This window comes from Triturus cristatus, chromosome 3_1 (genome assembly GCF_964204655.1).
Source record: "Triturus cristatus chromosome 3_1, aTriCri1.1, whole genome shotgun sequence".
NCBI lineage: Eukaryota > Metazoa > Chordata > Amphibia > Caudata > Salamandridae > Triturus > Triturus cristatus.
The window spans coordinates 870,634,149-870,657,068 of record NC_140583.1 but is presented as its reverse complement, the minus strand read 5'-3'; the positions used below and the strand labels follow the sequence as shown (position 1 = coordinate 870,657,068).

The 22,920-nt window shown below is 48.1% G+C and overlaps 1 protein-coding gene across 7 annotated transcripts in view; it reads left to right on the top strand.

The window, feature by feature from the left end:
* Positions 1-22,418, top strand: part of UBR3 (ubiquitin protein ligase E3 component n-recognin 3) — a 2,077,978-nt gene extending 2,055,560 nt beyond the window's left edge. For all 7 annotated transcript variants that reach the window (XM_085645338.1, XM_085645337.1, XM_085645336.1 and 4 more), the window contains one exon: positions 20,022-22,418. In XM_085645338.1, coding sequence (XP_085501464.1) covers positions 20,022-20,139 — 118 coding nt within the window. In that variant the 3' untranslated portion in view covers positions 20,140-22,418. The remainder of the gene's footprint in view (positions 1-20,021) is intronic.
* Positions 22,419-22,920: the final 502 nt, after the last annotated feature.

Sequence of the window (22,920 nt, the reverse complement as noted above, 5' to 3'; positions counted from 1 at the left end):
GGCCAATGTGATGGATGGCGTGAGCTTTTTGCTGATACTCCTGTTTCCGAGGTTGAAGATGTGATGGGGACAGGGGTCCATGGGTGCTCTTGAGTGGACGGAGTGCATGATGGCTGTTGTGCTCTGTGTGGTAAGCTGGTCTCAAGTAGTAATCTGGTGGTCAGAGTTTGCGGCTGGGGCATAGTGGAGATTGAGGATGTCGGAGGCGGCAGGTTGGGGTTTGAAGTGTGTGTAGATGGTGGAGATCTTGTTGGGGAAGAAGTCTAATGGGGTGTCGTTCAGTTCTTGGGAGGTGGTGGTGAAGTTTTCATTCGCTGAGGGGTTGGCGAACTCCTTGAAGATGCTGAAGACTTCTTTGTTGTGGTTGCAGCTGGCTATGATGCGGTTGGCTAGGGCATTCTTTTTCTTCTCTTTCAGGAGTTGGTGGTAGTGATTGAGCGTGTCTTGAAGATAGTGCAGTCAGTGGGCTCCTTACTGGTGCACTATTTACTTTTTTAGTTGCTTGCAAATGCATTGTGTGGTTCTCAGTCCTGATGTGTACCAACTGGCCTGTTTGGTGAATCTTTTGAGTTTGGTCGGCTTGATGCGGGGGAGTCTGTTGGCTCTGTCGGTGAACCAGGTAATAAAATTCTTGACAGCCTGTTCATGGTTAGTTGTGATGTCAGTGTGGGAGGTATTAAGACTTTGGTACATTGGCTTTCTGATACTTTGCTCCAGCTGTGGTGTGAGGTGCTGGGCTGTTTGGTCATGGTGCTGCGGGTTCCTGTGATGGTAAAGTGAACGATTGAGTGTTCCATCCAGGTGAGTTCAGTGACATATCTGTACTTTACTCAGTCGCTGGCTGTGAAGATAGGGGAGCGCGTCGTGCATTGTATATGTGGTCGGTGACTAGTTGAATGAGGCCGATTCTGTTCATGCTTTCGAGGTTGGCTGTGTTGGTGTTGTCATGGTGAAACTTGAGGTCTCTGAGGAAAATGTAGTGTTTAGTGTCGATGGCTTGTGGAGCAGTGCATTCGGGGATGGTGTTGTTGAGGCCGGGGTGTGGTCCTTAAGTTCTGTAGGCGAGGGTTCCTCTGATGGTGGTTGTGCCGTCTGTTTTGAGTTAGAAGTTGAGATGTTCCATAATAGGGGTGGTGTCGTCTGTGGCGGTGGTGCAGTGGATGGTTTCTTTGTGGATTATGGCAATTCCCCCTCCATGTTTGTTGATGCAGTCCCAGTGTGCTATCTTGTAGCCATTGGGCGTGGCGATGTCCGGCACAGATGCAGGGTTGAGCCGGGTCTTTGTGAGGAATCTGATGTTGGGGTGAGGGAGGTGATGGTGTTCCAGAACACGGTGGCATGTTTGTAGAGTGATCGAGCGTTATGCAGGAGGCAGTGGAGTTGTTCAGGCTCATTCGTAGTTAGCAGGATGGTGGAGGTTGTGTTTGCTGGTGCTCCAGTGTTGCAGGAGAAAAGACAGTGGTGGCGTGTGAAGGGTCCTGCTGTTGATCGTGGAGAGCTGCAGAAGCAGTTGTTGTTGCGGAGTCTGGGGTCCAGGGCTATGAGTTTGGTGCTGGTGTAGATTTGGGTGTAGGGAGAATCCAGGGTTCCTGGTACTAGCACAGTCCTGGCGCGGAGGGGCACAGACGGGCTTGTCTTTGGCATGGCTGTGCCGCGGGCTCCATTAAGTTGGTCCTGGGAGGGGCGCTGAAAGGCGGGAAGGGGGATGCGGGAGTAGTGAACAGCAGGAAAGTGAGTACCTGAGTTGGGGGCTGGCATGCTGGCACACAAAAGAAATATACACAAAGATGACAAAATAACAGGGCACTGAATGAGATTAAAGGCAACTGAATATCAGGCACAAAGAACAAGATACACTTAAAGACACTGGAAGGCAGGCACAGAAAGTACGGCGAAGGGAGGGCTTGGAAAATGACATAGTGGGCGTAAAAATAAGCACAGAGATCACAAAATAAGGCACTGAATGAAATTAATGCTACAGAAGATCAGGGTTTGAAAACAAAATACAATTGAAGTCACTGAAAGGCAGGCATGGGAACAACAGTGAAGGGAGGGCTTGGAAAGGGATACAGTGGGCGCAAAGGAACAAGCACTGAGCTGATGGGCAGCGAGGGGGAGCTGGCACAAGGACCTAGGAAGGACAAATCTTCCTTGAAGAAATGGTCCCACTCCCAGGACCATTCCGAGTCCTGGTACCATTCCCAAACTCCTCCTGGCTAATCCTCAGAGCCAACTGATACATTGAAAAAACATGAAGCCAGAATTGATGACTTCATTCACCAACCCAGCCCAAATCAGGGCCTTCTGGAAGGACTGCTGGATATCTTCAGAACGGCTGCATTACTGTCTGGGCAACTCCCAAACGCTGGACCCACTTCTGAGGGTTTGGCAGTTCTGATGGCAGTGACAGTTATGCCACTGAACTAAATGCCTCCACAGGCAATGACATAGAGGCAGCTTCTAATGAACATAGGGTTGTCCAAGCTACCAACCTTCATGCAGTTGGCTCCACCTATCACACCAGCACTGCCCTCACACCCTACCCTTCCTATCCTTGCCACCCTGAAGCCGTCCTGTGCCCTCCAGCCTCTATTGCGAGTTTTGAGATAAAAGTTCTTATCTTGCTTAAGGAATAATCTATAGCGGTGGTGCTTGCTGTGCAGGAAAGGGGTGCACAGTATTACTCCAGTATTCCCATGCTTGTATCATTCCCCGCCGTCGGAATGGGAGTCCCCAGTATACATAAAATAGCAATAGAAACCATTACAAAAACAGAATCTAGGCCTAGCTTGACAAGTTCAAAATGTTCACACTGAACATCGGATGTCATCAGGTGTCAGTGGACCTCCAGGACGCCTATTTCCAACTGCCGATCCTACCTGCTCACATTTGTGACTTCTAAGGTTACCATGGTGTCTCAGCACTATCAGCTCTAAACTCTTCTGTTTGGGCTGATGAATGTAAGTTTTATCCAATGTGATGGCAATGGTGGCTGCTCCTCTGCTGTGGTCAGGAGTTTATGTATTGCCGTACATGACTACTGGCTGATGAAGGCAAGGTCCCTTGCACTGGTCACAGAACATCTTCAGCACCCCATGACCCTTCTTCATGACTTACCTTCATGAGATCAGCATCCACAAGTACTATCTCTCCCCCACACAGAGTCTGGATTTTATATGACTGGTGCTAGAAAAGACCCATATGAAGGCCCTTTCCGCCTCTAAGGATTGCAGATAGGATTGCGGGTATTTCACATATGATTCCGATATTTCAGGCTCAAACACTTAGTCCAGTTCTTCAAGCAATTCGCAAGATAGGCCTGATGGCCTTGTTCATTCTGTTGTTGTCCTATGCCAAATGGCAAATGAGAGCCCCTCAGTCGTACGCAAGGAAGCAAGGGCTCCAGTGTCAGGGGAGCTTTTTTGCTTTGGTCCAATGCATATTTTCGATTCTCTCCTCCCAACTTTTCACTGGTGGATGTGTCCCTCCAAACTCTTTGTGTGCTTTCCCTTCAGTCCTTTATAGTTGCTGGCTAATGTAGTTACGGACGCTCCCTTTGTGCGCTAGAATGCTCATCTGGGTGATATCGGGGTGCGGGCCTATGATCTGTGTCAGAGTAGCAACAACATCTAATTAAATTAGCCACGAATGCTTTCCACCTTTCCAACTCAAGGAGTGCTGTGCAAGTTGTGTCAGGCAAAAGCACAACCATCCATTACATCAACAGTCAGGGCAGTGTGTGGTTATGGACCTTGTGGTAGAAGGCGATACAACTAACTGTGGTCGTGGGCTCAGCCATGGGGCATTTTCCCTGTAGCAGCACATCTTGCAAACAACCTCAACGTGAGAGCGGATGCCTGGTGTCACCTCTACTTGGTGAACAAGTGGGAACTTTATCCCGAAGTTACAGAAAAGATCACTCCGTATTTGGGTTTCCATAAATTGGATCTTTTCGCCATGCTACCATTTGTGCCATACCCTTCCCTCTGAATGGTACCTTGGGAGATGGCTTTGGGTTTGACTGGCTACACAGCCTGCTTTACACATTACCACTATTCCATCTTTTCTGTTGTGTACAGCAGAAGGTGCAAAGTTGATCCTGTTCACCCCAACTGTGTGAGGAAGACTTGGTATACGGATCAGTTGCAACTCTGCTCTTGGACCACTCTTTTTAACCTGCACAGTGTGGACCTGCTATCATAGCAGGGTGGCCAGGCCCTTCATCTGAATCCCCTGACACTGTAGCTGCATGCATGAAAATTGAGCTCTGCCAACTAGAGTCCTTCTGCTTGCTGCCTGAGGTTGTGGACGTCAACTTAGCAGCCTGAAAACCCGTTACAATATCCATATGTTCGAGGCATATGAGCTGCAGAGTACACACTTGTGCATAGATCGCCATCTGGTGTTGGGCCCGGATGTTTGCAGTTGTTTTTCCTCTTGGAAAGTCTTTGGAAGTCACGAGGTCGGTGACTCCTCCTTTGGATCGTATTGCGCATGGGCTTCGGCTCCATCCTCAGATTGTTTTTTTCCGCCATCGGGCTCGGATGTGATCTTCGCGCTCCGGTTCCGAACAGATTTCCAGTTCAATCGACGCGCAATCCTCACCCCAATTCGCGGTATTGTTTCGATCGCGATCCCCACAATCGACACGGCTCTCATCGATCAAGAGCCTTCGATTCCAGTCGTCGACGCCGGCCTTCGGGCCTACCCAAGCTCCGGTCCTGGCTAATGGAAAGGACTCCCTTCAAGAAGTGCCCTCGATGTGGGTCCAAATTCCCCCACATGATCTCCACGAAGTATGTAATCTCTGCCTCTCCCCTGAACACGAGGCTCGAAACTGTCCGGCGTGCAAGTCCTTCCGGTCCAAGAAAATTATTCCAGACCGAAGGGCAAGAAGAACCATGGCACACTGGTCGATGGCGATTCCAGATGACATCTTAGGAGAGGGCGTCGACACTCCAGTAGAACATCACACCGACTAGGGCCTCATCAGCACCTCCGAAGCCGACGATTCAGATGTGGAGGAAATCACTCTGGCACAGAGGGTCGTGAGTACCAATTCCCCCCCCCCCCCTTCCCCCCAACACACCCTCGCCGACACCGAAAAAGGCTTTGGTCACGCCTTTGCCTCCAGGCCTATGTAAGACCAAAGACACTGCTTCCCACACCGCACCTTCGGGACCGGTAAAGAAGCCGATTAAGCCTTCAGGTGGCTCGGGCTGGAGCCAGCCCACCGTCGGTGCCGGCAAACATTCCTCCGCACCGACACCGAAAAAGAAAATGGCCTCCTCTTCGGCACCGAGCCCCATACCGAAACACTCGGTGTCGAAACCCAGTTCCAGCTCCTTGGTACCGACCCCATCCCCTGAACCGACAAAAGCACACAAGGCCACCGGCACCGAGATCTCGAAGCCGAAACCCATCTCGGCACCGACCAAACAAAAAGCCTTGTCCAAGCCGCATACTTCCAAACAGGACATTAAAGCCAGAAAACCAACAGCCCCGATGCCTTCGGCGCCGACGGATAAACCACCTTCAGAAGAACTCTTTACAATGGATTCCTTGCAAAAGACATTAACCAAGGATCTCAAAACCGGACATTTGATGCTCAGCATCAAAAAGAGACAGCTGGAAAACCTGCCCCAGCTCCACCTCCAAAAAGAAAGGACTCTGCTACCTCACCTTTCAGAATACCTTCCCCACCTCTTCCACTCCCTCCACCTTCCCCCCCCTCCACCTTCTCCTTCTCCACCTCCTCCTCATCATTCCCCAACACCCCCTCCGGATGATGATGATGATCATGACGACACACATGATGACATAGGGGACGTGCCCCATGACTTACCCACAGGGGACCCTACTCCCACAGGCTCCCCAGACCCATGGGACGACTATAACATTCCCGACATCCCTAACATCCCACAAGATGGTCTCTATCCTTCGAGACCATCCCCACCAGAAGACTCATTGGGGTTCAACCATTTACTCCAAAGGGCTGCACACTATCACGGGGTAGATCTCCATACCGACCCCGTGGAGGAGGATTTCCTCCTCGATACTTTCGACACCACGCACAGGGCCACCTCCATACTGCCCATGCTCAAAGGGGTTATAAAACATGCTCCAGAAGTCTTTAAAGACCCAGTTAGAGCCAGGGTCATTAACCCACGCATCGAGAAGAAATATAAAGCCAACCCTACAGATCCCTCCTACATCAGAGGGCCAGCACCACTAGATTCCCTGGTAGTTTCCACAGCACGAAAGAGGGCCAACTCCCAGGCGTCAGGCGAAGCACCACCACCTGACAAGGAGTCAGAACTCTTGGACGCATCCGGCAAGCGCACTGCATCACAAGCTGCCAACATACGGCGTATCGCCAATACACAAGCGCTACTAGCACGATATGACAGGGCCCATTATGATGAACTAGAAGCCATAATGCAACACCTCACTGACAAATTCAAAAATAGGGCAAACGAGTTCATTCAGGAGGGCAAAACCATCACTAATACCTCCATCCGTTGTGCCCTAGATGCAGCAGACACCGCCTCCAGGGCCATCAATACTAGCGTCCTCCTCCGTCGCCATGCCTGGCTCAGGATCTCAGGATTTAAACCAGAAGTACAAGCTTCCATCCTGAATCATCCCTTTGACCAGGAACATCTGTTCGGCCCAAAAGTGGATGAAGCCCAAGAAAAGATGAAAAAAGACACGGACACGGCCAAATCTATGGGAGCCTTACAATCACACCCTCCCAGGCGTTCCTTTCGCTGTTCCTCCTTTCGGAGCACATCCAGAGGATACTCCTCTGATACCGCTTCCACTTCATATAAAGCTCCTACCCAATCCACCTTCACAAGGGGTTACCAAAGAGGCGGCTACAGGGGCAACAATAATAAAGGCAGAGGCAAGACAAACACCGCCCGCTCTGCCTCCACACCTATCCAATGACTTCTCTCCACTCCCCCAGACCATCCCACTCCGGTCGGGGGCAGACTCCAAAATTTCCTTCATGTCTGGGCTACCATCACCTCAGACAAATGGGTAACAGAAATAATTTGGTCAGGCTACTGCCTAGAACTAATATCTACCCCCCCAAACATTCCACCCAGACAACGCCCAATGTCACAGGATCACCTCACATTACTAAAGCAGGAGGTAATCTCCCTCCTACAAAAAGGGGCGATAGAACACGTTCCTACCAACCAAAGAAATCTGGGGGTTTACTCCCTATATTTTCTCATACCAAAAAGGGACGAGACTCTACGGCCCATCCTAGACCTCCGGCCCCTAAACACATACATACACTCAGACCATTTTCACATGGTAACACTTCAGCATGTACTTCCTCTGCTCTCCCAAAACGACTTCCTGACCACTTTAGACCTAAAAGACGCTTATTTCCACATTCCTGTACACAGCGCTCACAGGAAGTTCCTCAGATTTGTACTGGACAACCAACACTACCAATTCAAAGTACTCCCATTCGGAGTCACAACAGCACCATGAGTATTCACCAAGTGCCTAGCAGTCGTGGCAGCACACCACAAGAGACAACACATCCATGTCTTCCCATACCTAGACGACTGGCTAATAAAAGCCAGTTCATACAACCAGTGTGTAAAACACACGCATGCCACTATGCAGCTACTTCACCAACTGGGCTTCACGGTAAATCACGCAAAGTCCCATCTGCAACCGTCCCACGTAAAACAATACCTCGGTGCCACCATAGACACCTCAAAAGCGCTAGCCTACCCCAGTCCGGCCAGGATCACAAGCATTCAGGCTCTACGCGCAAAATTCACGGCACAACACTCCCTTTCAGCTCGAGTGTTTATGCAACTAATCGGGATGATGGCCTCTTGCATATTCATAGTACCTCACGCAAGACTCCAGATGCGTCCTCTCCAAGAGTGCTTAGCGCGCCAATGGAACCAGGCCCAGGGTCAATTAATGGATCTGGTGTTGGTAGATGGTCGTACCCATCGCTCTCTGCAGTGGTGGACCACCAAAAACCTTTCCAGAGGGCGACCATTCCTGGACCCGGTTCCTGAGATAGTACTGACAACGGACGCATCGCTCTCCGGCTGGGGAGCTCACCTATTACATCACACCATGCAGGGCAGATGGACACCTCAACAAAATTTACTCCACATCAACCATCTGGAGTTACTAGCCATATTTTTAGCCCTAAAATCTTTTCAAACACAGATTCCAGGCAAGGCAGTCCTAGTCCGCACAGACAATATAGCCATGTACTATATACACAAACAAGGCGGCACACACTCTCCACAGCTCTCTCACCTAGCACAGAGTATATGGAGATGGGCCATACCCCAGAAAATCTTTCTCTTCGCCCAACATGTCCCAGGAGTCCAAAACACTATGGCCGATCTACTCAGTAGACAGACACAACAGATCCACGAGTGGGAACTACATCCACAAGTTCTTCACCTGTACTTTCAAATGTGGGGGCATCCACAGATAGACCTCTTCGCCACCCACAAAAACACCAAATGCCCAAGCTTCGCCGCCAGATATCCACACCCATTGTCCAAAGGCAATGTGATATGGATGAACTGGTCAGGCAGATTTGCGTACGCTTTTCCGCCTCTCCCACTCATTCCATTAGTGGTGCGCAAACTACAACAACACTCCCTCACTCTCCTAGTAGCTCCAACTTGGGCCAGACAACTATGGTACACCACACTGCTGGAACTATCTGTAGTACCACACCAAAAGTTACACCCCTCTCCACACCTCTTAACCCAGAACCATGGAGAGATCAGGCACCCGGACCCAGCTCAGCTCAACCTTGCGATCTGGCTCCTGAAATCCTTATCATGGAGTAATCAGCCACACTCCATCTGCCAGACCTCCCGCAATGGTTGGAGTGATATCTATCTATGTGCAAGCATGGCTTTAGTGAGCTATGTGATCAACCTGCAACCTGTGCCCTTAGACTGCAGTGTTTGTAGATGCGGTGTGTGACTGGTTCTGAGCCTTGATTTGCCCAGGTGTCTTTCATCTCCCTTTTCAGGGAACCATAGAGTAGTAACTGGCCCTCAGGAAGTGCAAACTGTTCAGTCAGTGCCTCAAACACCATCAGGTGCCCATCGAGTAAAGATCGCCCATGTAGAGGATGCCGGCATCCTCCCACCTCTGTCATTGGCTGCTGGTGAGGTGGCCACTCTGAGTAGGGAATCTGAGTAACAGAATTGCTGGAGCAAATGAGGGAATGAGATTGATGAGGCGAAGCGCTTGTCAGGCACGCAGGAGCCCCCTGTGGGAGGAGGGTTAAACTCCAGAGGCATGTGCTTGTGTGTGCAGGAGGTGAAGAAGGGTTTTATTTAAGGGAGGGGAAGTAATTGATCATCCCTGTGTGGTCTAAATGCTGGCATGCCAGTCAGTAGGAGAGCCATTGCAGTTGGGCTGCCAGGTAATAATAATGAAAGATCGGCTCCCCTTATGCCCCCCTGGTGGGAGATGGAGTTTTGACAAGACCACCCGTCTGTGCGGTTTATACCAAAATAGGTCCCCCAAAAGTACATGAGACTGAAGAAGGCTCCCATCTGACCAGACACTCCCTTGCCCCCAGGTTCATGGCCCTCGGCGAAGTCCCATGTACTAGGGGGAACAGGCAAGATTTGTCCCAGCTGACTGCCAGCCTCAACACCTGGCTGAATTCTGCCAGTTGCAAGGTGACCACGGTGAGATCGGAATCAGTTTCCCACAGGTAGAGCAGGACATAGTCTACATACAAGGAGGGCTGCATGGAAGCTGTCTGATAAGGGATACCCCATTTCATCCCTTCCATCCTTGCTCTGGATGCAATGGCTCCATAATCATGGCAAACAAGAGGCGAGAGAATGCAGCCCTGAGGGATATTATATCCATTCAAAATGGGCCCAGAGACGGACCCTCCAAAGTGGGACCTAGCTGTGGGGGATGTATATAGAACCGGATCAGCTTGGTAATGTAGGGGCGAAAATCAAACTTCTTCAGGACTGCGAATAGGTACTCACAGCTGAGGGAATCCACCGCTTTACTGATTACCAACACCAGTGCTGCTACTCCAGGCCAACAACTGCCAGCCCTCTTAATCCTACCACCATTCCTGGTTTTCAACCCTAATAATCTCGCACTTGCCCTTCTGTCTTGCCAAAAATTGCACCTGTCTTTCACATGGGCTAGTCCTCACTCTCGCATCTTTTTTTCTCTTCCCTTCCCACCAAAAAGGAGGAAAGCTGCGTAGGCTGGACTCCAGACGTGCACTGCATTACTTCATTGACTGCATGCAGTAGGACAGACTGTATGGTCAGCTATTTACGAGCTTTGCGAAAGCAATGATGCGCAAAACAGTGACCAAGCCCACCAATTCATGTTGACTTTATCTTTGCATTAAAATTGCTATGCATTGGGTAAGAAAGAGACTCCAACAGGCATTCCCGCATATCCCCCCAGCACCTTGGCTACCCCCTCCTATTGGTTGATTTATGCTGGGCAGCCATGTGGTCAACTTTACATACTTTTGCCAAACATTACTGTCTCACAGCATGCAGAAACTGCTAATTTGCTTGAGCTGTGTTCTATGATTTACTTTTATTATCTGAAAGAGACAATTCGTTATAGATTCCTTCGCTCACAATTACCCCCAGGCGTCAGACTGGATCCAAAGAATTTATCGTCAGCACTTCTCCTGCGTGTCGAAAGGTGCCGTCGGTCGGCTCCGCATTCGTCGTTGGCGTCGTGGTCGTCAGGATAACATCACGGTAGCTACTTAGACCCCCTCCTTACATTCTGACGTCCATTCTTTCTTTTTCTGCGCCAGCCAGCGCCGATCCGGAGAGAGCAGTACCTCCAGTCACTTTTTGACTGACGTTTTGGCGACTTTTGTCTACACCGTTTTTAGTCTCCGACTCCTGGTGCACGTCGGTGATGCCTGGTTTCAAGGCTTGCGGCTCCTGTAGCCGACTGATGTCGGTGACGGATCCGCACCGCATGTGCCAGTTTTGCCTGGAGCGGAACTACGACCCCAAGTCGTGCTCCGACTGCTGGACTATGAATCCGAAGTCTTTGCGAGAGTAGTCCCGAAAGCTTCTCGAGGCCCAGCAGTCGGCTCCGCACCGTTTGAGGTCCCGGTCGCGTGGGAGGTCAAGGGACTGGTCGCGGAGCCACCACCACCAGTCTTCTTCCAAGTCTTCGCACTCCTCGGGTAAGTCGAAGCACCAGAAGAAGTCAAAGAAGCATCTTCGCTCTTCGACTTCTCCCCATTTGTCGGCCGACGCTACGAGGGATGCAAGTGGTGCCCTCCCGTGGCTCCGAGTGCGGAGCCCGAAGGGTCGACTCAGAGTTTCCCTCCCTTCCCGGGACCCAGAGCGACCCCTGCCCAGCTTCACAAATTTTACGAAGCGATGCATGCAATCTTAGGGCAGCCCGACTCTGCAAACTCGCCTGTGGGCCCTGGGCCTTCGACTCCGGCACCGCAGGGTCCCCTTGGATCCAGCCATCAACAATAAGGAGCTTAGGGGGTAAATGGGCAGGTCGCCCCCCTCTCATCAAATAATTACAACAAAGGACCTGCTCATGGATGTATCGAGTGAAAAACTGTCATCAGTACCCCTTCCAACTTCAAAACAACTTTGTTTCAAATGATCATAAGGCGGCCATCTTTTATGCCGTCCATAAATAGGGTCCGGAATCACTCAAATCTTTATAAAACAGTTTGTGTCTGTATGAAGTGCCTACCCCACTTTCCCTCTACCTATTGTGTATAAGAAGGAAAGACCGTGTGCAAACAATATCTAATGAAAAAGGATGGCAGTGCCTCACGGAAGTAACACCATGGAGGATTCGCAGACAGGTACTCGCCTGCTACGTCAAGTTCTCATCATTAGCAACTGCCACCCAGAAAACAATATAAAAAATTACTTAAAGTGGAAACAACGTGTAGTGCTGTGTGTGAACACTGGGCTACGGTGTGTGTATCCGAGCTCAAAACAATATCAACCCTCAAAGGAGAGACGGGGTCTGATCAGAACTCTTGTCAATCCACATTAAAACCGAGCTAAACAACACTAGCTATCTAATATTTATTTCTTGCTGTGTGTTTGCTCACTTAAAAACCAACATGTTTCATTGCCTCAGAAAACTTGCGGCAATTTCATCAGGGCTAGGGTCGACTGACCACACTGCACCTTTTATTAAACCAGTTTGCTTTTTATCAGCACCTAAGGGAGACACAATCAATGACACACAATCGGCCATCTCCATTGCATTAAAATTTGCTTTTAAAACCTGGCACCGGTAACAAACAAGAATATTTACCACATGGTCGCTCTCCTTTTGCGTACCTTTACCCCTCTAACTGGTGGATATCTGTTGTGTGAGAGTGTACCCGTCCACTCTATCACTTGCCGCCCGGTAGCTGCGGGTGTATAAATCTAAAGGGCAAACATCAAGACAGCAAAGCATATAAATCAATGTCAATGAGCGAACAGCGTAACTGAGTCAATATCATCTGTTTGTTGGGTATAATTATTTATGTCCCGTCGTACCCATTTTTATCGTATATTAACCACCACACCATTCAGTGGTCAATTGCTCAACCTCACATTAGTATCAGATGTTGCCATTCTCTTGACTATTGCGGTTGCCTATTTCTACCACCCTAGGGACTGGTAACACTACATATACCCCTAAGTCACCGGGAACGGCGCTTGTAAACATAGCGCTATTCCCCTTCCCTGAGTGTTGTGAAAGCACACCCCTTGGATCCAGGCCTGGATCTGTATCCGCACCGGTTGACCTGATTACACCTTCCCCGGCGCCGATTCCACCGGCACCACGTCTGCAGCTGACACCAGTTGTGTCCCCATCTGGCGTCGAATGTGGCCTCTACCTCGATGTAGACACGGAGCCGGACCGGCGATTACGGGATCCAGTGCCGACTGGTACTTTTGTGTCATGGCTCTTTTAGACCAGATTGCCAGCCAGAGGAGGGTGAGGAGAACTGGGAGGGGTCTGGAGTTCGTAACCCAACTGACCAGTTGGGTTACGAACCGGACTGGAGGGAGGAACTGGGGAAATCCAGTGGTCTAGATACCTCTACAGACCTTGGCATGTTGTCTCCTAGCATCTTACGCCGTGGTGTTGCGTAGGGTGGCCGAGGCTCTCAACCTCGAGCTACCTACTGTGGTAGTCGGGACTAACCTCCTGACAGAGGTGCTTCAACCGGCAGCGAGCTCTTCGGAGCCCCTGCTACCGTTTAATGAAGCTCTCACTGACATCCTTTTGGGCACCTGGTACAGGCCCAACACAGGGCCTTCTGTGGATAGCATGATTGCCCGACGCCACCGCCTGGACCCGTGCTACCCCACTTTCCTCTTCCAACACCCCACACCTGAGAGCTTGGTGGTCCCAAGCCTCCACCTCCAAAGCCGCATTCCCTAACGCACCCCCTGATAGGTAATCCAAAAAGCTGGGCCATCTTGGGAAGAAGATGTTTTCTTCCTCCTGCTTGCGACTGCGGTCGGTAAACACCGCATGTCTGTTGAGCCATTACATCCACTCTGTGTTGGATACGGTGGCGCAAGTGCTACCCCAGTGCCCATAGGAGGCCCGGACCGTACTCTCCCGAGCAGTTGACGAAGGGAGAGACGCATTAAAGTTTACCATCCGCTGTGGGCTTAATACTGCCGACTCACTAGGCAGGATGGTGACCACCTCGGTAGCCCTTCGACGCTAAGCCTGGCTGAGGTCGACTGGTTTTTCAGGGGATGGCCAATCTACTCTTATGGATGTGCCCTTTGATGGCCGTCGCCTGTTCGGCGACAAGGCAGACAACGTGCTGGAGTGCTTTAAGGACTCTCGGGCTACAGCTAGGTCCATGGGCCTCTCCACCACCCACCCTGCGCAGTCTGCTTTTTGCCCCTTTTGTGGCTGCGGAAGGGGTGCCCTGCCACATCCTACCCAGAGGCCAGCGCAAGCTGTTCGGCCCCGGCTTGGCCGGGGACGTGGGAACCACCGCCGTGGTTCTGAGGGCCAGCGGGCGGGCCAGTCCACCACAGCCCCCTCTGCAGCAGCCTCCAAACACTCCTAGTCTGACCTTTCAGGGCCACCAGTCACGAGTGGGCGACAGGATTCGCGATCACCTCCGCCACTGGTGCACCATCACATCGGACAGGTGGGTTTTGCAAATATTCCGAAGTGGCTTCTCCCTCCCCTTCGAGACTACCCCTCCATCCATGCTACCTCAGTACCATCGCATGTCAGAGGATCATCTGGTCCTTCTCCAACAGGAGGTTTCGGCACTCCTGGCCAAGGGAGCCTGCGAGCGAGTTCATGTCCCAGAAGTAGGTCATGGTTGCTATTCCCACTACTTTCTGGTGCCCAGGAAGGACAGAGGCCTGCGTCCAATCTATGATCTCAGGAACATCTACTGCTTCTTCAAGAAGAAGTTCAAAATGTTGATGCTAGCTCAGGTCCTAGTGATCCTCGACCCTGGAGACTGGATGGTAGTGTTCGACTTGCAGGACGCTTATTTTCACATCCCCACCGGCATTACCTGCGGTTCAGGGTGGGCCACGAGCACTTTCAGTTTACCGTGCTCCCCTTTGGCCTTACCAGCGCCCCTTGGGTGTTCACGAAAGTGATGGCGGTGGTCGCAGCTCCTCTGCGCAGATCAGGGGTTCCTGTCTTCCCCTATCTCGATGACTGGCTGCTGAAGGCGGGCTTGCCCCAGGCTGTCGTCTCCCACCTCCAGACTACAGCCAAACCCCTGCATTTGCTGGGGTTCTCTATCTACGTGCCGAAGTCGCACCTGACTCCCTCTCAGAAGCCTCTCTTCATCCGAGCAGTTCTGGATACTACGCAGTTTAGGGTCTATCCCCCCCCCACCCCCCGAACAGCAAGTCTGGGATGTTCGGGCTATGATTCCGATCTTTCACCCTCTATTTCGGGTTTCGGTCAGGATGACTCAGGCTACTGGGCCTAATGGCCTCCTGCATCCTGCTGGTGGACCATGCCAGCTGGCACATGCAGGCTCTGCAGTGGGACCTGAAGTTCCAGTGGGCTCAACATCAGTGGAACCTGTCCGATTGCGTTCAGATCTCGGAGGGCACTGCACACCAATTGCAGTGGTGGCTAACGAACCAGGATTGGATTGATGGCAGGTTCCTCTCCTTTCCCCAACCAAAGTTCACATTGGTGACCGATGCATCACTTCGGGGATGGGGCGGTAACATGGGGGAGGCGGAGATCAGAGTTCTCTGGTCCCTGGCTGAGTCTGAGCTCCACATCAACCTTCTGGAGCTTTGGGCGATCCGTCTTGCACTAAAAGCATTCATTCCCTCTGTCCGGGGAAGAGTAGTGCAGGTGTTCACAGACAACACCAATGTCATGTGGTACTGCAACAAACATAGCGGGGTGGGGTCGTGGACCCTATGTCAAGAGGCTCTCCGTCTCTGGACATGGCTGGAACATCAGGGCATATCCCTGGTGGTTCAACACCTGGCAGGGTCTCTGAACACCAGATCGGACGAACTCAGCCGCAGGTGCATGATGGATTGCGAATGGTGTCTTCACTTGGAGTTGGTGCAAGGTCTCTTTCAGCAGTGGTGAGAGCCTTGGTTAGATCTATACGCCACCAAAGAGAACGCGCAATGTCAGCTATTCTGTGCGTTGGAATTTCCAAGGCGGCACTCGCTAGCTGACGCTTTTCATCGCGAGTTGAGTTGCGGTCTTCTATACGCCTTTCCGCCCATACCACTTCTGCCCCGAGTGCTGAAGAAGATCAAGCGCGAGAGGGCCCAAGTCATTCTTGTGGCATCGGATTGGGCACGAAGATTGTGGCACCCCGAGCTCCGGAGCATGGCTATCGATCCGCCGATCAGACTGCCCCATCGGGGGCTCTTTTGTCGCAGCAGCAGGGAACGGTTATCCTCCTGAACCTGTCCAGCCTCCACCTCCTTGCGTGGAGATTGAGCGGTGACAGTTGACAGCCTTTGACCCTCCTCCCGAAGTCTGTGATGTTATCTTGGCAGCCAGGCGTCCCTCCACTAAGACGGTACACGCCTGCAGATGGAACACATTTGTGGCATGGTGCCCAGCAAAAGCTGTGGATCCCCTTTCTGCCCCTCTTTCTGAGGTTCTCTTGTTTCTCCTTTCTGTGGCCCAGCAGGGCTCTGCTCTGGGCACCCTTAAGCCATTTCAGCCTTTCTCAGGCTTCCTGATCAGCCTTCTCTTTTCAAGTCACCTGTTGTAAATCGCTTCCTTAAGGGCATTACTCATCTTTTTCCTCCTGTTCCGTTCTTAATGCCTCAGTGAGACTTAAACTTGGTTCTTACCTACCTTATGTGCGCTCCCTTTGAGCCGCTTCATAACTGTCCTCTCAGACTTACTTTAAAGAATGCCTTTCTGGTTGCGATCACCTCTGCTCGCACGGTGAGTGAGCTCCAAGCACTTTCTTCCAAGCCTCCTTTTCTGTCTGTTCATCCAGACAAGGTCGTCCTCAGAACCATACCTTCATATCTTCCCAAGATGGTTACTTCTTTTCACATTGGTCAAACCATAAATTGTACAACTTCCTGCCTCCGCATCCTTCTAAGGAGGAAGAGAGGCTCCACCGTCTGGATCCAAAATGTGCGCTTTCCTTTTATTTGGATCGCACAAAACAATTCCAGGTGGATTACCAGCTCATTGTTGGTAACGTGGGCGCCAGGAAAGGTCGGGCCGTGCATAAACGGACCATCTCTAGGTGGTTAATTTTGTGCATTAAAGCTTGCTATTCTTTGGCAACGAAGGAGCCTCCAGTGGGACTGCGCGCACATACCACCAGGGCGACGGCAGCTACCACTGCTTTGGGACGTGGAGTCCCCCTTACTGACATCTGTCAGGTAGCTACGTGGGCATCGCTGCACACGTTCACAAAACGCTACTGCCTGGACAGCCAAGTCCGGAGAGACAGCTTCTTTGGCCGTTCTGTTCTCCAGGACTTTCTGGTTTGAACTTGGTTTGCAGACCCACCTCCCCGGTTGTTATTGCCCGGGTATCTATACTAAGGTAAGGAAACTATAACTAATTGTTTCTTTCAGATGAACAAGTTACTTACCTTCGGTAACGATATATCTGTAAGAGACCTAGATTAGTTATAGATTCCTTACCGCTCCACCCATCCTCCCCATTCTGCAAATCGATTTCTAAAGTTAAGGACTTCCTTTCAGGGCCCTAGTTTTGTTTACCTGTTGTCAGTGTCTTGCATGGCTCTGCGCTTCTGGCGTGTAATGTTGTATAAAAGAACTAACGTCAGCGCACAAGGGTGGCGTCGAAGTAGCTACCACCACGTCATCCCGGCGACCACGACGCCAACGAGGATCGTGGAGCTGACCTACGCCACCTTTCGACTCGCAGGGGGTACTGATGATAAATTCTCCGGATCCAGTCTGACGCCTGGGGTAATTCTAAGGTAAGGAATCTATAACTAATCTAGGTCTCTTACAGATATATCGTTACCGAAGGTAAGTAACTTGTTCATTAGCACTACTCCGTTCCACCTCGCGAAGGGTGTAGCTTTGGGACTCACTCATAAGGTGAAGAATATGCAGGAAGATATAATATCCACCAGAAATATTATTGCCAAAGGTAGACATTTTCTTTTAAAACACACAAGATGATGGACGGAATGTTGCACATTGGCAAAACATTCACCCCCAGCCACAGATCCGAGTTTAATCCATTGTTGTTTTGCTCACCACGCCACCCCAGTTCAGACATGGCCATATGCAAATCAGTCTTGACCCTGTGCCTCATGGGAACAGTCCAGCCCGAACTGCCAAGCCATGTCTTCCCTGGACCGGAATCAAGCATCCTAGGACCAGTTTCGGGGTTTCACCCCTCTTCAGCCAGGATAGCTTGACTCCAGCGACGTAGTAACCATGGGACCCACGTCTGGGCATACCCTTCCCACATAGGGCGAACGGCAAAACACACAAGATGATGGACGGAATGTTGCACATTGGCAAAACATTCACCCTCAGTCACAGATCCGGGTTTAATCCATCGTTGTTTTGCTCACCACGCCACCCCATTTCAGACATGGCCATATGCAAATCAGTCTTGACCCTGTGCCTCATGGGAACAGTCCAGCCCGAACTGCCAAGCCATGTCTTCCCAAACTAGAATTGCATGGTGAGCAAAAAAAACGATGAATTTAGGCCCAGATCTCTGTACTGGTGTGAATGTATGACATTGTTCTGCATTCTGTCCATCAATAGTTCTTTTTAGACATTTTCTTTTAGCCTGCATTATCATTTTACCTAGTTATCTAAAGTTATTCCATAAGAGACAACATTTTTTTTTTTATCTGAGAAACTATCTTATTGTCAGAACAGCCTCAGTGCTTAGCAAGTTCTCGGAGAAGTGGGTATTGGCTGTTTTTGATTTGAAATTATACTTCATATTTCCCTGCTCCCAACCTGTAATATCATTGATGGGCGGGATATGCCCTGAACCGCAAAGTAATGTGGAAAAGTTGTAGTGATAGCCTGTGATCTGGAAACATGAAACCTGTGCAAGGGGATAACTTACTTACATCTGAGAAATTTGCAGAATATGATATGGCAGTATTTTCCACTTCATGGATCTATTTGCCTAGCCAGCGTATTAGCCAGCTTAAAAGTAGAGCTGAATGAAAGGGATTTTATTTAGGTAGTGGAGGGACAACAGAATTGTGGTCATTCTTCTTTTATATCTTATAAATAGGTCATGACAAAACAGGAAGAGCTACTCTTCTGAAGTATTCCAACTTCAGATCCCAAGTCATGCAATGGAAGCTAGTTCTTTCTCACAGCGATGCAGGTGGAAACTCCCTTATCAGGTTTTGTTATGGAGTGAGTAGAATGTGAGAAACATCACGAGCCGTTGAATCTTGGAAAGATAGATGATCCATGATTGAGAATAACTTGTTTGCTAATTAGAGCTGTATCTTTGCTTTGCTGATTCGAATTTATACAGTACAAAACCATAACTACATTTATTTTCAAGTAAGAAGTTGTTTTTAGTTAAACATCTTTTAACACAATTATTTCAAAATTAATCAATCAACGAAATAAACTTATATTTAAATGCATAAAGAAATTCATTGTAGGCAAAAAATATTTTAAAAGAGAAGTAGAGATATTGGATAATATATGAAGGCAACTGAAAGTTTGACAAACAGAGCTATTCTAGAACGGCTTACACTTTTTAAAGTTAAAAAGCTTCTTACATGAATGTCACACCCTCTTCCCTTTGAAACGGTTTCAATTAATTCCTTCTCAGTAGTGCGCTCAAATGTCTCTAAAAGCAGTTCGCTTAGCCAAGTTTATTGTGTGTTTTTTTACCTTCAATTGTCAAAACCTTTTACTGATTTAGCTGAAGTTCCATACATTTGTAACTCACATTAATATTGTCAAGCTTCAATCACTACTAGAATACATGTGATTATGATTTGTGTAATATGCAATCAGAATGTCTTTTCAATGTTTCCCTAAACTTGCTGCCCTCCAATGGCTAATATTATGGGGAGGATTGCAATTGAATGGTTGTTCATTTCTTTGGTTCTACAAGTTTCTAATCTGCAAGGATGTACAGGAAGCGGTTGAAACCATGGCTCAGTCTACCAAGTGCTCAATGGTTAAACATGCTTTGCAGGTTTCTCTTGGATAAATCAAATTACTTATTGGAACCTCTCACTCTGGTAAAGACCTTGCAGAAGGAACAATCGATCCAGAACATAAATGTTAAATATTCTAATAGAGCCCCTCATGAAACTGTGCTACAGATATTTTAGTTTGAGAAAGTAAATGAGCCTCTCAAAACTCACATCTGTAATAGAATCTGGAAAAATCCATTTAAATTGTATCTAAAAGGACAGCATTGGAAAGTGTCATAACCCAGCTGCACGTCATATATAAACAAAATAAAGTTTTCTACAACAACACTATTATTTTTTAATGCTATGTTTGTTCCTTCCCATTCAGGCGCGGTAAGCCTCTTTATATCTGCAAAGAGAGGTACAATGTTCTGGAGCAACAATGGGTGACGCACACGTTTGATCACATCAATAAAAGATGGGGACTTCATTACAATGGATTGTAATTCATCTGCTGTACGGTCACTCTGTGTCACTGACGTAACTCCGTATGCAACTTCAGCCATAAGCTTGGACTGTTAGGAAAGGGCAGAAATTATCTGTTCCTTTGAAAGACTAACTAGAGAAGAAAATATCCATGAAATTAGATGACCATCCTGTAGTTAGGTGCTATTAAGATAGTAATAATGATACTCCTATGTAAAAGAGTGCGTTACTGGTGTGAAAGCTTCATTATTTGAAGAAAGGAGGACTCAGCATTAAAAATAAAGCACAACAGTGAGAGATCAGTGTGTCCTGTTTCACCATGTGTGAAAGGGAGCGGAGTATTGAGATGAATTTAACAACTTTAGTGACATTTACCAGCATCATTGTGTATGTTTGCTTCGGCCTTCTTTGTGTTCATATAGGATTGTCACTATGTATTTATGTGTACTTATAGAATCATTGTAAAACAAATGGTTGCTTATGTGATATACTGTATAGTAACAGATGTCTAAAACAGATCTTTACAAAATATACATGTATGTCTCTCTTATTAAGGTGTCTACCAAAAGCGTTGAGGCTTTGCTGCACACCTATTTTGTTCTCAGGAATTTCGGATATTCTCAATAGGCGAAGAGGCACAAACTGGCTGTAATATAATGTAGTATGCTGCTCCTATCATAATGCAGGATTTGGTGGATTTTGCCAAGTTCTATCCTCTAGAAGTGGATGTGGCCACAACTAGCGAGTAAATAAACAGAAGCATACATGTATTTCACTTACAGATTGTGTAAGACACCCGACACAGCAGGCCCTAACTACAGTCTTGGATGCCTGCTTCTCATGAACCACCAGATGAGAGTTTTAGAACGATTGAATTACAAAGGTACATGTTCTATTTAAAATGAAACATATGTTTGGTCCCTTCGTGTCAGCTCAAGGGGTTCCTCTCTATTGTGCTTGTGCAGTGTCATCACTGCTCATAGGGCTATATTTCTTGAAATTGAAAAAGAGCTCAGCAGAGGTGGCCCTGTTGAAGTGATCAGTGCATCCTTCTCAGATTAAGAATGCCTAAGAGATCTGAAATCTTTTGATTGTGTTAACTCCATGCAGTCTTTAGACAGGGACATTTACAGCTACATTTAATGCTGCAAATGTTTTCTAACAAAATTATTGAGCACATTATAATATTTTATAATGCTGGATTACAGAGTTCCTGACATTTTTTTTTCTTTAGTAAAACGTGAGTGGAAAAAAGTAAATGCCACGTGTCGTAGAATGAAGTGCACTTGCTTGTCCATTAGACCTATTATATTTGTGTGCCCTTTTGTGCGTACCGCACAAAAACATTGCATAGAAGAAAGCATAAAAGCAGAGGAAGGGAGGTTGCCTGCAAAACTGGTAGAGGCGAACACAATTGATATTCGTTATTTTTTTAAATGTCCTAAACGTTTTTAAACCTACCCCAAATATGCTAAAAATGATATTGTTTTATTTCATAAAACTGCTGTAAAATGTGAAGTTAAACGTATTCACAAATCGGACGCTTAAGTATTCTGCAAAAGTACTAATTTATTTGAATATAGTTTAAAGATTATAATGTTACAATGCTCATGGATGCCAGGCCATTTTTTGTAAATATTGTGAATGAACAAAATAATCTACAACTCCAGCATAACGTTATTACAGGGCTCATGGACTTGAATGGCTGAATTGGTCTAGAAATCTAATGAAAAGAGATAGTGTCTCAAGCATTTGATCACAGTGTATTATTTAAATTGGAATGTTTTATGTGTGTGCACATGGATGTGAAGTGAAATTATTAGCCTTAACTTCAAGAGCTGGATATTTTACAATGTTTTCTGTGACTGGCTAAGACGTCAGGTAGCAGTTCAGAAAAACACTTGCGTGGGAATTGTACTTGAATACATTGATGCATGCTGCTGAACACTAATTCTGATTTTCATTTTCTCTCTTTGTTTCTCATAGTTTTCCAACGTTTATTTCTTTGCCCTTCCTCTCTGATACACGCACACATTCTCTTTTCAGCCCCCAAATGATTTTGAACTTTGAGTTTGATTTTTATGAATCCGGATTTACAGATTAACAAGTACATGCAAAAAATGTGTGTGTGTGGATTAATACTATTACTAAAACATCTACTGTGTGATATCTTTTGTGAATGGTCATTTAAGTACAGTACATTACTGTAGAAGCTAAATTAATCTTTATACTACATCAGAAAAGTACACAATGAAATATAATCAACATTGTAAAATATGTTAATAAAAATCTAATCTAATTCAACGTTTTGGGGTTTTAATTCACTCTCCATGAAATTATTTTTTCCTACTGATACCCAGAACACCACTGAAATACTTTCTCAAGATTTGTGTGCTTGATCACTCAATGTCTGTGTTTCATAATTTGTTGCAGTAAGTGTTCCCCAGGGACCCATTTATGCTTATCCTGGGGTTAATGCAGTCACTTCATTACCCCAAAGAAACTGGAGAGTGTGTAACCTTCTCCTCCAATGCCCCATTGAGGAAACTCTATCCGAGAACTGATGCCTGTACACTGCACCGCTGGGAGCGCTACAGCTATGTGTTACTAACCAAATACTCTGCTGCTAGTACTCCTTTTCAAACTCTGCAGCTTGTTAACCAAATTCCACCAGAGGAACTTGAGCCTGGAACACCTCCTGAATGAGGGGCACTGCAGCCAGGTCGACTCACAATCATACCCAAAGGCTCAATATTCTGAGCCCTGGCCCATAACCAGGGGCATTGCATCTGGTTTCTACA